General features: G+C 42.2%; 1 protein-coding gene across 2 annotated transcripts in view; it reads left to right on the forward strand.

Annotated features, from left to right (window-relative positions):
- The first annotated feature begins 6 nt into the window (after nucleotides 1-6).
- PRRX1 (paired related homeobox 1) overlaps nucleotides 7-13,941 on the forward strand; it is a 106,294-nt gene continuing 92,359 nt past the window's right edge. For both annotated transcript variants that reach the window (XM_069094760.1, XM_069094761.1), the window contains exon 1: nucleotides 7-1,321. In XM_069094760.1, the coding sequence (XP_068950861.1) occupies nucleotides 1,081-1,321 (241 nt within the window). In that variant the 5' untranslated portion in view covers nucleotides 7-1,080. The remainder of the gene's footprint in view (nucleotides 1,322-13,941) is intronic.

Here is a 13,941-nt window from a genome sequence, read left to right on the forward strand (position 1 = left end):
CTCTCTCTCTCTCTCTCTCTCTCTCTCTCTCTCTCTCTCTCTCTCAGATGTTGGCAAAGAGGGTTTTCTTAATCAGACTGTTTTTTTGGTCCGTGGAAGGAGGAAGAGGGAGATTGTGATGGAGAAAGGGGTCTGTAAAACGTCAGGAACAGCACAAAGACTTTGCCACGTAATTACAGGCTCCTATTAAGTGGAGATCTGCCCTCCCAGGGGTCTCCAATTTTCATGTATTCCCTACAAAGCCTCCTCTGCATGCCAGTTTGTGCCTTTTGAAGTGCCAGAGAGCTTCTTGATCCAACTGAGAAGGAAAAAGGAGCTCAAAAAGAAGAGGGGGAGAGAGAGAAGGGAAAGGAAAAAATCACCACCCTCCCTTGGACTCTTGAAACCCTCATTTTTTTTATTCCTTTACGAAGAGTAAAGTGAGCGTCCTGCTCTCCAATACATCTGCAAGACATCACCCTCTCCTCCTGAAACCTTAGTCACTCCTGAGAATCAACAGGAGTGCAGAGAGGGGGGAACACGTTTTCTTGAAGATGTTTTAAAGCTGGAACAAGCCTTCTTCTGTTGGTGCTTGAACTCTTGCCTGGGAATAACTTCTTAACGTAAAAAAAAAAAAATAAAACCCCCTTTGATTTTTTCTTCTCCCCCCTCCCCAGCTTTTCACCCTTTTTCTGTTTGCGGAACTCCCTCCCCATCCGTGCTGGTTTTACCTTCCCTTGCCTCCCCTTATTAATAATAATAACATTATTATTATTATTTTAGTGCTTGTGAAATCTTTGGGGGAACTGCAAGCGATTTTTTCTCCCCGAATGTAGGGCTATTTTTTTTAAATTTTGATTGTGTGGAATATCTCTTTGGAATCCTCCGGGCTTCTGGGCTGCAGGAAACCAGCAAAGGCTGCAGGAGGTAGCCAGTGGAGAAGATTCTGCTCTTCAGAAGGGGGTCCCCGCCTTCTTTACTCTCTCTCTCTCTCTCTCTCTCTCTCTCTCCCCACTCTGTCTCTCTCCCCCTTGCGCCCACAACGTTTGGTGCTGATCCGAACGGGAAGAGGGGGGTGGGTGGGATTGGAGGGGGAAGACCATGACCTCCAGCTATGGGCACGTTCTGGAGCGGCAGCCGGCCCTGGGTGGCCGCTTGGACAGTCCCGGGAACCTCGATAACCTTCAAGCGAAAAAGAACTTCTCGGTGAGTCACCTGCTCGATCTGGAAGAGGCCGGTGACATGGTGGCCGCCCAGGGGGATGAAAGCGTCGGCGAGGCGGGACGGAGTCTGCTGGAGTCCCCCGGGCTGACCAGCGGCAGCGACACTCCACAGCAAGACAGTAAGTGTGGGTTCCTCAGCCTCCGGGAAGATTGGGACGGGAGTGGGCTTCAGGGAACTGTTGGGGAAAGTCGACAGGGATAGACAAGAGACGGGCAGAGGTGAGGAGGAAGAGAGGATAGGGGTTAGGGGATCGAGGCAGCGGCGACCTGAAATTGGGAAAGATCAAGAGACCTGGACGGTGGGTCATCAGTTAGGGCCAGGAGAGAAGAAGGGAGAAGGGGATTTTGTCCCAGTGAGCAGTGTTACTATTTCCAGAGCGTCCTTGGCTAAAAGGGGGGTGGGGGGGGTGTCAGTATTGAGTTAGGAGCTCTTGTCAGTCTTCCTCCTGACTAGTAAAGAACTGGGGACCAGCATTTAGGCTCTTTTGCTTTCTTGAGCTAATGAGATTTAATAGGTTGTCTCCTCCTACTTTTCTTATCAGGACATAGAACCCCATAAACGGGAGGGAGGAGGGAATTGGGTGATAGCGAACGCGTCTGGGTTGCTTCGATAGGAGTGGGTTGGAAACTACAGGAGGTTGGCTGGGGGAGGTAGGAAAACCGAAGCCTAAAGGGAAACAGGCAGGCGGAGGAGTGAGGAACTAAAAGAGTCCGGTTCCCCAAGGTAGTGAGTGTCCCGTTAGCTCGCCGGCAGTCGCCTAGAAGCCTGTGTGCTGGAAGAGAAACTGTAAGAGGGCCGGGCGCCGAACGCAGCTCAGGGAACCCGACTGGAGGGCGCTTGGGGCAGGATTTTGTCTGAGGATCGGCCCGTCCCAGTGCAGCCTCGGACTTCCGATATTGAGCCTGATTCAGTCGTTCTGGGATGCGGGAGTTCGGAGGGAGCAACCTTTCACCTCCAAACCCAATGACTCCCAGCCTGAGTCCGCCAACCTACCGCCGGAGAACCAAACCCGACCCAGACAAAAGTCTGAGCTCCCTTGAGAACATTTAGGGCTTCGAAAAATGCCCCTTTGTACAGACGGGAAAACTGAAGGCTTCCACATAGTCTACCCACTGTGGTCACTGCCCCTCAGGGTGCACCCACACTCTTGCTTAATGTACCCAGGAGTGGAAGGTTCAAGGAAGTATCCCGAACACATTACGTGGAAACTTCGGGTTTCTCTCCCTGCCAGCCAGCCACACAAGGCACTTTTCCCCTCCCATACTGACACAGATTTCTTCACCCAGAACTCTTTCTCTCGATGTATTAAAAAAAAATAATTCTAAACACCACTCAAGCCCAGATTTTCAATATAGCGCTGTCTAATCAATCACATCGTGACACGCGTTTGTTTGCCCATTGGGCCCTCAGTTCTCTTAACAAATATAACCCAAACAGGTATGGTCACACATTACACTGGGAGAGAACCGAGGGAATTTCTTCATCTTTTTAGTTGGAGGAAATGTCTGGCCTCTAGGAAAATGTATGTTTTTGAACTTGGCTGGTAGTCCCTTTTAAGGGGATGGAGGGACGATTTTCTAACAAGAGATTTTATTGCTTTCTTCCGTAACTAGGTAGATTTTTACTCTGAAATTAGAAAAATGGGAGTTTAGTGTGTGTGTGTGTGTGTGTGTGTGTGTAGGGAAACATTTCCCTCCCTCATGCTTCTCCAAAAGAAACTGCTGTAAATGAATATGCCTTGAAACAAGAAATGAGACAAGATGAGAAATCGAGACGTTTACCTATATTATTTATTGCTCTGGAAGATACCTTCCTAAGACAGCCTGAACACATTTCCTTTGGTGTGCAGAGCAACCTCCTCATCCCACCCCCCAGTAGTCCACAGAAGGTGATGGGGGCCCAGCCACCTCTGGATTCTCTCACCTTTCTGAGCACTTGACCCGGCGGGAGACTATGCTCTAGCAACTCAAGATGATCCCTCCTTTGCTCAGTAAAACTGTCTGGTAACTAAGAAGGCCAATTATTCACCGTCCCAATTGGCAAGTTATGAAATGGTGCCTGGGGAGTGAGGTGTTGGGTGAAGAAAGTAGAGTCCTCAGTACCTCTCTCTTCTTCTTTAGAAAATGCTTGACACTTGTGTAGAAAGACGTCTTATTCGTAAATCGTCTATAATTTGTTATTTGTGCAAACATTTGGTATTCTTCGGGAGGATTCAGGGTTCCTGTCCTTAACATAAAATCACTTCCCTGAGAAAGTTGCCGCATAGGACATTCACACAGCTGGAACGGACTGAATCCCAGGCTTTCTTTTCTTTCCAAGCACATGATAACGAGAAAGGAGAAGCAAGCCGAAAACTTTATAACCCCTATCAGGCCAATTAATTTTCTGCAGCGCCTAAAAATCTTCCTAAGCATGGACTACTACAAGGTTATAGCACTGTGGCAGTCCTGGCCATTTGTTTGTAAAAGCACTTTATATGCTCTTGAGAGGAGAGCTGGAAAATGCATGCTTTCCTCCTGCTGTATAGATAGGAAGTGGAGAGATGTTTCCCTGGGGGAGGAAACGATAGGTTGAGTGGAGGAACAAGTACCTCTGCTAAGCCAGGAGATGGTCAGTTCGGGCCTGGAGAGGGACTCCCTACAAAAGGGCTGTTCAGAAGCTGGAGGTGGAAGGGAGAGGCAGCATTCCCAAGAAGAAGAAGGGACTGTAGGATTCAAGATCAATCATCTTCTCAAAACAAAACAAACGGCCTCTGGGCCCTCCTGTAAATTCGTTTTCTTTGGTGTGTGTTAGGTTATGCAGCTATCTGTACCGCCAGCGGATAAAGGGCGAGGTATATAAACAATCCAAATGCGAAGTGCACAAGCCATGTCCCAAGGGAAAGAGGTATCAGGGCTTGGATTCTCGAGATGTCTGGCCCAGACGGTAACAAGTGATCCCAGAACGCAGCAAGATCCAGAAGGGCAGGGAGAGGGAGATCCATCCCTTGCCCTGGAGGTGAGGTGACAAGTCCAGCATACTGAAAGCCTTCAAGGAGTCAAGCCGATAATGGAGAGAAAAGAGGTTGATGAAGGATGGTTGACAGGTCCCCTTCTTCAGACAGAAGAGTAATTTTTAGCAATGCCAGAACCACTTAGTTATACTAGGAAATGCGGGACAGAATGAAGAGAGTTGGGACAGGGAGTGAGAAGGAAGTTTTGGCTGGTGGTGGGGGTAGGCAATAACAAGGCAGACACGTATTGTTGGGAAATCTTAGGGGCAGGAGCACGATCGTGCTTTCAAGCACACACAAATTAGATGCTAACAAGAGATATGGAATGGATATTTTGACAAGTAGAATTGTTGCTTTTAGAGTCCGTATGTTTTCTCAACCCCGATTCCCTCCCAGTGTCTCCAGTGATCAAAACATGCCTATCAGCGTATCAGATAGCTTTAGAGGTACCAAAAGCAGAAGGGTAAGGGCCCATCCAAACTCGCTCCACCCTCAGATCAGAAGCTGCTAATGAAGATTCCCAAGGCGAACTGTGGTGATTTTCTTATGGAGCCAGGACTCCTGGGGCTGTGACAGGCATCAGGACTTGGTGCGAGGTGATAAATTACCTTAAGTGATGGGGGAAGAAAGACAAAGAGTGAATACCCACAGGGCCCCCGCCCACTGGGATTCAGTGAAACTAATTCTAAATTCTTCCTTTCGAGGAAGTTTATTACAATTAAGAAGAAAGAACCTAGTTTATTACAGTTAGGAAGAAAGATCCCGTTGAAAACGTCCCAAAATTTTTTTTTAGAGGTCCAGCTGTTTCGATAGGTTTCTCCATTATTTTCATCTCAAATTTCTTATTGGCGTGAAATTAGTCAGTCTTCCTTTATGCTGGTGGTCAATACGTGATCTTTACACACACACACACACATTCCCTACTCCAGTCTCCTGGTTCTCAGGCTTCATTGAACCTCATTTAGATCTTTAAACGACTCTTTCTAAAGATCTAAGCCTTTCAGGGGCTTCAAATATCTTAATCTAAATTCTAAGGTCACTAAAAAGGGGGAATTTTTTTTTCCTATTGTCCTTGGGGCAATTAGATTTTCCTTGTTTAGTCACATTGATTTCTTCTTCACAGAGGAGTTTTCTCTTTTCCTGACTCGGTCTCGGTTCTGCCTGGCTCTTGCCTCCCCCTAAAGTATCCAAGATAATATACTTCGTAGAGTGTTTTGGGGACCCCACAATTTTCCCGGTTAGAAACAGAAGGGGTGCGCTAATAGGGGAGTGCGTGCATGTACGTGTGTGTTTAGCCTGGAGAGGGTTGTTTTTTTTTTTTTTTTTGGAGGGGAAGTGGGACTCATAAAAATGGGAAGACCCACTCCTGGGAGGTGGTGCATCCTGCTGTCATTTCTTAATCTGAACTTCTGCAAACTCTAAACGAAGAAAAAAAAAAAGCTCCTGCCTGCCTTCCACGTTTCCGACCTCTAAATTAGTGAAACCAGATTGTCCTAATAAGACCTTTTGTTGGAAACACATGTAGCTATAAAAAGGTAGACGGAAAGTCAATTAGACACACGCGAGCGCCTGTACACACGAGCGCAAAATGATGCAAAGCGTAGACCGAAACGGAATGGGCGCAGCGGAGCGTTGGGAGTAATCCATTAGTCACAAAGAGCTGGAGAGCTCGGGACCAAGGGAGGTGTGAAGGCTGGGATTGCGAGCCAGGGCCCGAACCCGCCAGTCTAGCCGGGATAGTTTAGGCCGCAGCAGCCACAATAGAAGGAAATTTCTCCTCCAATCCTTCGCCAGGGAAGTTTATTCCAAACCCCGCTGGGGGCAGATATCATTCTTCATACTGGACTATCAGATTGAACATTTCTTAGCTAAAAACTCGTCTCGCATCCCAGCGGGCCTGGGAACAGGAATTTTCCTCCTGATTTATTTCGAGCAATTATTGGCATGAGAGAGAGGGTGTTAAAGAAACAAAATCTGGGATTCAGCTACCAGAATTCAAATTGTGGCCAAATTATCATCGAAACATTACTTATTAATTATAAAAGAAAAGATGTACTTACAAAAAGGAAAGCATTGAAGAAATGACAAATTGCAAAATAAAATAATGATCGTCATCAACCATCACCAGAATCATAGTCACCAACATTTTCCCAAATATCTTTTCTCTAAATTGAGTTACCAAGGATTCCTATTACTGCTTGGGAAAGTAAAAGGCCCAGTGGAGTAGTGCCTACCCCTCTCTCCAAAAGCACCCAGGTCTGTTTCTCTAGATACATAGTAGGATGCTCTGTCATCTCTATTTTCCTTTTTTTTTTTCGGGGGTGGGGGTGGGGAGAGATAGTTTGATTTGCCAATCATCCTAACTCACTTCAGGCAGACAGGTAAGCTTCCTGCGAGAATGAATCAATTCTTTTTACTAGCCAGTTAAGGAGATCTGGGAATGCCGCTTCAAAAATGACTCCTGTCAGCCTGTCTTCCTCTTCCTCTAAGATGTGGAGAGATTCTCTCACACCATAGCATATACCAGAACTTAAAAACACCTTAGAGATATCTAGGTTCACCTCCTCATTTTACAGATGAAAAAAAAAATCAACCAAACAACAACCACACTTCACACAAGTCTGTCTCTCTCCCAAAGGCCCTGTCTAATCTACGCTAATTGTGGCAGCCTTAGAATGGCACACATTCGTTCCAGAAAAGGGAGAACAAACATCATAATGGTTGCTGACTCATGATTAGTGCCAGGTGTATGCACACGGTTGGGATTTAAAGGCAGGTTATCTGCTCTTTCTAAGCGTGCTATTAATATTTGATCATATGAATAAATGAATAACAAAGAGAAACGAACTTCTCAAAAAACCAAAAACAACACAACACAACACACCACACCACAAAACAACCCAGTTGCATCAGAACCAGCTCTCCAGAAAGGATCCAGAGGGTTTTCCAGAGTCATTCTAGCCCACAGTAGGAAGCCTGAAAATGAATTTCACCAGGATGGTCTGTTTCTGCAAGTAAAGATTCCGGACTTCCTTTTCAGAGCTCGGGGAGCTGGACGCGGGAACTGACAGAAAAAGGGAAGCGATAGGGTGGTTTTGTTTGTTTGTTGCCTTAGCAGAAGATTAGCAATAAAGGGAATCTGTGAGATTAATTCCATTTTTAAAGGTGCGTTTCCTCTATAATTCTTCTCCCTCCCCTTTTAAGGACCAGGAACGCCGGCAAGGCACGGGGTGTAGCGCCTGGAAAATATTATACCTTTGACAGAGAGCTAAGGGAACTTTCCACTAACCTGGAAAGGAGGATACACTGACATTTGTGTAATACAGTGGTTCTTGCATCAGGGAATCTACATTCCCACGCAAATCAGAAACTAATCGAATGGTTATTTATTGAGCGACAGAGAAAATAATGATAGCTAATAGCTAGCATTTATTTAGTGTTTTAGGACTTGCAAAGCAAATTGGTTGGACCATTGTGAATTAGTGCTATTATAAATTGGGAGTAGATGGCTGTGTACCTTTAAGGGATGTATGTGTGTGTGTGTGTGTGTGTGTGTGTGTGTGTGTGTGGTGTGGTTTCACACTCACCTCAGCTCTTCTGCTGCCTTTGCAGCTATGTGTAGAGTGTTGGGTTGAGGGACCTTTTTTTTAAAAAAATAAAATCTAAATCTTTTGAATCAGCATTCCCAGCCCAAAGGATCTTCCAAAATCCTCTTCCCACCTTGCCGTTTCCTCCTCAAGCTCGTAATTAGAAGTTTATGTCTGCCTCTTGGCATCCAAACATTTATAAAAACTACAGTGGTGTTGACAATTAGATTGAAAAATCATTGTCATGGCCAAGTGTTTTTCTTTTGCCCCCTACTATTAGAATCTGAGACCCTTAAGAACAAGAACTGTCTTCTGCCTTTTTTCTTTGTATCCCCAGTGATTAGCACAGAGGCTGGCCCATAGGAGGCATTAAATAAAAGCTTCTTGACTGATTGATTCCCGAGGCCACTCTATTGCTCCCACCATTCTTGTCCTCCAACACCTTTCCAATGATATAAAAAGAGATAAATACTTTTTTTTTTAAAAGTGTGTATCCTATGTATGTCACAATATATCCTTGTGAAATAAAATTATATTCTGGGTGATCAGAAGCCTCCAGTAATGCTAACATCAACAAAAACATAAGTGCAGTAGTGTAGTGAATGACTCCTGTCCACATCAGGACAATAAAGACAATGGCCAGCTGCTGGAATTAGTTTTTAACTGACAGCGGTTTGTTTTTTTTAATCTCTAGATCAACAGGTGGGAGACTTAGGAAGGAGTATAGTTTTACAAATTTACTCTTTTTGTAGGATGTATTTTCCATAATATCCACCCTAGAACAAGGGCTTTGCCTTAAAAACAAAACAAAATAGCTTTCTGCCTGCCAACTTCTACACTTTACTATATTATATTAGGGAAAAGAAATATAATATAGATTTTTACTATTCTGATCCTTCCCCAGGAATATTCTTGATTATATTGTTACCTGGGAAAGTTGGTTATGCTTAGTTTTTGGTTTGGGGTATTGTGTGTGTGTGTGTGTGTGTGTGTGTGTGTGTGTGTGTGTGTGTGTGTGTGTAAAATACTGTATCTCTGCTCTCGGACCCTGGATTTGAATCCCAAGTCTTGAGATCAAGATACTTTAATTTTGGTCTCAGTTTTCTCATCTGTAAAAATCAAAGAATTAGACTAGATGTCTTCTTGGCTCCCTTCCAGCCCTAAGGCTATGATCCTATAAAAGAGAGACAGAGACATATATGAAGAGATTAAAAACAAACCTTAACCAACCATTAATCTCTAAATTATTTTCACCCAAGTAGCAATAATAAATTGAATTACCTGGGATTAGCTTTTCCTCTTTTCCTAGGACTGAGTAATATGTATATGAGGCATGTACTTGAACAGACTTATTTTTTAAAGCTTCTGTCTTTAAAGATCTTATTTCAACCAAGATGTATGAGTTAGATGTATATGAAATATGAGCTATATAATGGATATGAAGTAGCCTAGCATGGTGTACTGAATACAGTAGGCACTTAATAAAAGTTAGTGGCATGTAATATCATCAATCCCTCAACAAGAAAGATTTGGGTGTTTATTTTATGTGTTGTCCCTCACCTCCACTTGCCCTACAAATAAGGAATGGATATTTTTAAAAAGACACATAAACTATTTTTAAAGCAAGTTTCTTAGATACAAGTTTGAATAAAAAAAGTACCTTCCCCTCCCAACCCCCACTGCTTCCATTTCAACTCTCTACTATTTTGTAGGGTTAGTTGTGAAAAGTTCATGATTTTATTTATTTTTAACAAGCAAACAGACACTGGAGGTGAATTTCCTCCTAAGAGTGACTATGCAGAAACTTTCTCACACCAGAGCTCAGGTTGACCAGAGCTATTCACATCTGATTTTGTGTTCCCTTTGATATTAATACTGAGGAAAGGCTTTAAAAACTATAACTACACCTTCAGGAAATTTACACTATTCCTTTATGTGCCCTAATCCCTTCCAGACCATGAAAGACCTATGACCAAAAAATCCTTCTGAACACTTGCTGGAATTAGAGCTGGTTTAACCAGAGCACATCTCTAGTCCAGAAGCTCTGAACTTTCTTTCACAGTCCAAAAGGGGCCATCCCATTTCCCTCCAGTGTCAGGTTAGGATCTAATATCCATAAGATCTCTTGGAGAAGTAGAGGGAAAGTATTGCTCACCAATTGATGGGTGGGGCTGTCGCTGGAGCTTCAGTATTAGAAACTTAAAAATAGGAAGAGTAGGGAAAACTTTTAGAGAAAAAATATATGCCATATAGGAGAAAGATAAAGGGGGGACGAAAAGGGGGGAGAGAGAGAAAAAGAGAGAAAGACAGAGTGAGACAGAGAAAGAGAGAGGCAGAGAGAGCCTTAAAGAAGCCTAAGTGAATAGTGATTTACAATCTCTTTGGTACCAGGGAAATCCATGATGTTTAAAGAGTGAGGAAAGGAATGGAGATCAGAGGAAGAGGAGGATGAGGAAAGAATATTCTAGGTAAAAGTTAGGGCTGGTGATTGTGATCTCTCTGTGTCTATGCTCTAGGTATAGGAGCTCTGCCACTGTAGAAATATCAAAGTTCCCTGTCTTATGGTCCTTGTGTTTAAGGAGAGATGTGCCTGATTTGGGGAAATGTTCTTCAGTTTTGCCAGGTATCCCATTTGAAACAAAAATAGAAGGCAAATATTGTATGTAATATACTGCCGGGTGCCAGTATCAGTGAAACCTTCCCAAACCATCAAATTTAGAGAAGAAACCATTCTTTAAAACAAACAAACAAACAAACAAACAAAAAATAGAAGTGTAGCATAACTCTAGACAATTAAAAAATCAAACAGCTCTCTTCTGCTTACTTTGAGGGGTGGTAGTAGTGGTTAGAATATACAGCATAAATTGCCTGATCGAATCCCCTTCAAATTCCCTCTTCATTTCCTTCTTTGAGCCTTTCCCCCTGTTCCTCCTCCTCATCTCTTGGAAATCCTTGACTTCCCTCTACATATTCAGTCCCTATCCACATTTCAATGCCAAGCTCAACCTCTCCTTGAATACTTTTTCCAGACTAAACTCCATCCATCCTGATCACTACTACTACTATACTCCTTATAGTAAGAACCCTACAGTATAGCATTTAATTATTTTATAATCATTTAATGTGTATTAATTTTGCCCTCAAAGCTTCTTGAGGTAGATATTATGCCTTATATTTCTTTCTTTCTTTTTTTTTAAGCAATCAGGGTTAAGTAACTTGCTCAAGGTTAGACAGCCAGTTATTTCTGGATGTGGTGCTAAGTATCTGAGCCCGGATTTGATCCCCAGGTCATCCCAACACCGGAGCCAGTGCTCTTACTCACTGAGCCACCTGGCCACCCCTACCTTATATTTCTTTTTGAACTCATTTCCCTTGCCTTTCCTCTCTTAATGCTTTAAGCCAGTGTTGGATATATACATACTCCATCCATCAAAGACACAATAATAAATTGTTGCTAGCAGTGACGTTCTATTTCTTTTTTATCTATAATCCTAAGTAAGAACTATTTGATTCTTTTTTTTCCAAAGGCAATGGTTCTCAAACTTTTTTTGGTGGTACAGATCAAGTAGGGAACACAAAAACTAACCACACCAAACCAAACTACTCTGGACTTGAAAACAAACAAACAAAAAAATCTTTAAAAAATGATCTGTAGGTCTGTGTGAGCTCCAGTATCCCTATCATTACTCCATGCTCCAAGCTTTATTGGTGAATTTCCAGAAGGTAATCAAAATGGACTAGTTCTTTCTCTTCCCTCACTTTCTTCTTTCTTTTTTTTCTCTTGTGCTCACTGGGATTACACAGATAAGGACAGCTGGGTCCTTGAAGGTTGGACCAACCTGTAGATAGATCTTCTGAAAGACCACATTTGTTAAGCTTATTGTTTAAATGAGTCATTTATGCATGATCTTGTAGAACAAAGAGGAAGGAAGGAAATAGAGTTGTAGAAGATGAAAAACTTTCTGTTTTTAAAAGACAAATAGCTTTCATTTACATATTGCCTTTTGCTTAAAAAGGCATTTTATATACATATATTCTCTTATTATAACCCAGTGAGGTTGGTTACTATAAGCCAGTGATGTTAGAGAAATCCTGGTGAGTGGATTCCTTCTACAATGCAAAAATGCAACCCATCTAGGACTTAGATATGCCCAGGCAGGTTTCTTGAGGTCCAGATTTGCCCAGGGTCTGGAGTAGTATGAAGTTTGTAAGTGTTAGAGGTAAAGTTTGAACCTGGATCTTTTTATCTCCAAACTGAATACTCTACTCGCTAGACAATGTTGCCTTCATGAAGGTATTATTACTCCATTTTACAGAAGGGAAAACTGAGGCTTAGGAATATTAAGGACCTACTCTGTCACTCAGCTGCCAAGGTTATATAAGGGGGGAAGGGGAAAAGAATTTATTAAGGACCAACTATGTATAGGTATTATGCTAAGTGATTTACACATATCTTCTTTAATCCTCACAGTAACTCTGTGAGGTATGTTCAGTTATTACCCTAATTTTACAGTTTAGGAAACTAAGACAACTAGAAGTGATGCCCATGATCACACAGCTAGGAAGAATCTGAGGCTGGATTTGAACCCAGGTCTTTCCTACCTCAAGGAAGGTCCTTTGACTCCTTTTTGAATTCTCTTTCTCTCGCAACTATACTACATTTGTAGAGAACCCTGCATCTGGATTCCTTGATTTTCCCTAATAATAGAGTTATTTGAGGTGAACCTCACTTTTGCTTTTGTGAAAACTTCTTCAGAGTCTCTATGGTGTCCCCAGTGTGAGAACCTCTTCCATTGACACAGCTGGTGACCCCTCCATCTTTAGTAAGTGTTATGGTAACCAGAGAACTAATTATATTGTAGCCTCTGGCAATGAGCCTTGCTCAACTCAACTACACTATTCCTCAGAGGGCAGGTGAAAAGTCTCTTTCTGGACTATTACCCAAAGCCCTTCTCTCATGGTAGGCTATACCTGTCCAAAGTTCACTTGATCTAGCTTCAGGAACACAGGGTCACTTACACATGCATAATAATGAGGTGTGAAAAGAGAACCTCCATGGAAAATTGTAGATATAAAGAAATAAAAGAAGAAAATATTCATGCAGTGTGTTGTGGTGTTTAATGTATTGAACTTTGGATTCAGAAGATCTAGGTTTGAATTCTTAATTCCACACTTAATAGCCCAGTGACCCCTGGGCAAGCCAGCTTCGATGAGACTTTTTCTCCATAAAATCAGGATGATAATAGCACCCACCTATAGGACTGTGTTTTAAGGATCAAATGAGATCATGAATGTAAAGTATTTGCAAACACAAAAGTACTAGGTAAATGACAGTCATTGGTAATACTATTCAACATCGGGAAAATGAATGTATAGGAAAGACTTCACAGAGTAAGATAGTGATATGTCTTCTGAGCAGAGAATAAGGAATAAGGGGGGTGGAGATGAGAGGGGGTGGTAACCCATTCAGATGATCTACTTATAAAAGGATACATTGCTAGCTACTTTATACTGCATATTTTTTAACCATCTTAGTTTAAGGATGTTTTTTCTTTCTTAGAGAAAAACAAAAAAATTTGTCTTTTAAATCAGAATTATTAGAAGTTTCTCTCAGGCAGCTGATCTATCAAGAAATTGATTAGCTTGGTTTTAAGGAAGTGAATCAAGAAAGGCATTTTAATAAGAATAAAAAGGTAAGAAAGGAAAAAAAAAGCACCAAGTATCCATAATTTTGATTATGCCATCTTTTCCTCTTTTCCAGTTCAGAAAAAAAATTAAAACATTTTTAGCTTTTAAAAAACTCACTAGAGGAAAAAAAAAGTTGTAAAGTTCTACATATTGCTTGTTTCCAAGAAGGGGAAAATAGAACCACCCAGCGAGATCTTTGTCTATAACCAGATGTGTTTTGCAGTATTTCTAATCCTCAAGATGGGTGGAAGACCATGGTCTCAACCCTCAACACATTTAAGGAAAAAATTGTAATTTAGTTCATTAATCAAGAAACTGAAATCTGCAGCTTTGATAGGCATATTTCAGGGACTGAATCCCTTCTGACAAGAGAATCAAAAAGCCACATAACTGCCCACTTTTGCTATTCCTGTTCTTTCCTTTTCATTGTGGAAGTTTTTCCTCTCTCTCTCTCTCTCTCTCTCTCTCTCT

This window comes from Petaurus breviceps, unplaced genomic scaffold (assembly GCF_028583685.1).
Source record: "Petaurus breviceps papuanus isolate PSGF00001 unplaced genomic scaffold, PetGlider_PUasm1.0 220, whole genome shotgun sequence".
NCBI classification, from domain to species: Eukaryota; Metazoa; Chordata; class Mammalia; order Diprotodontia; family Petauridae; genus Petaurus; species Petaurus breviceps.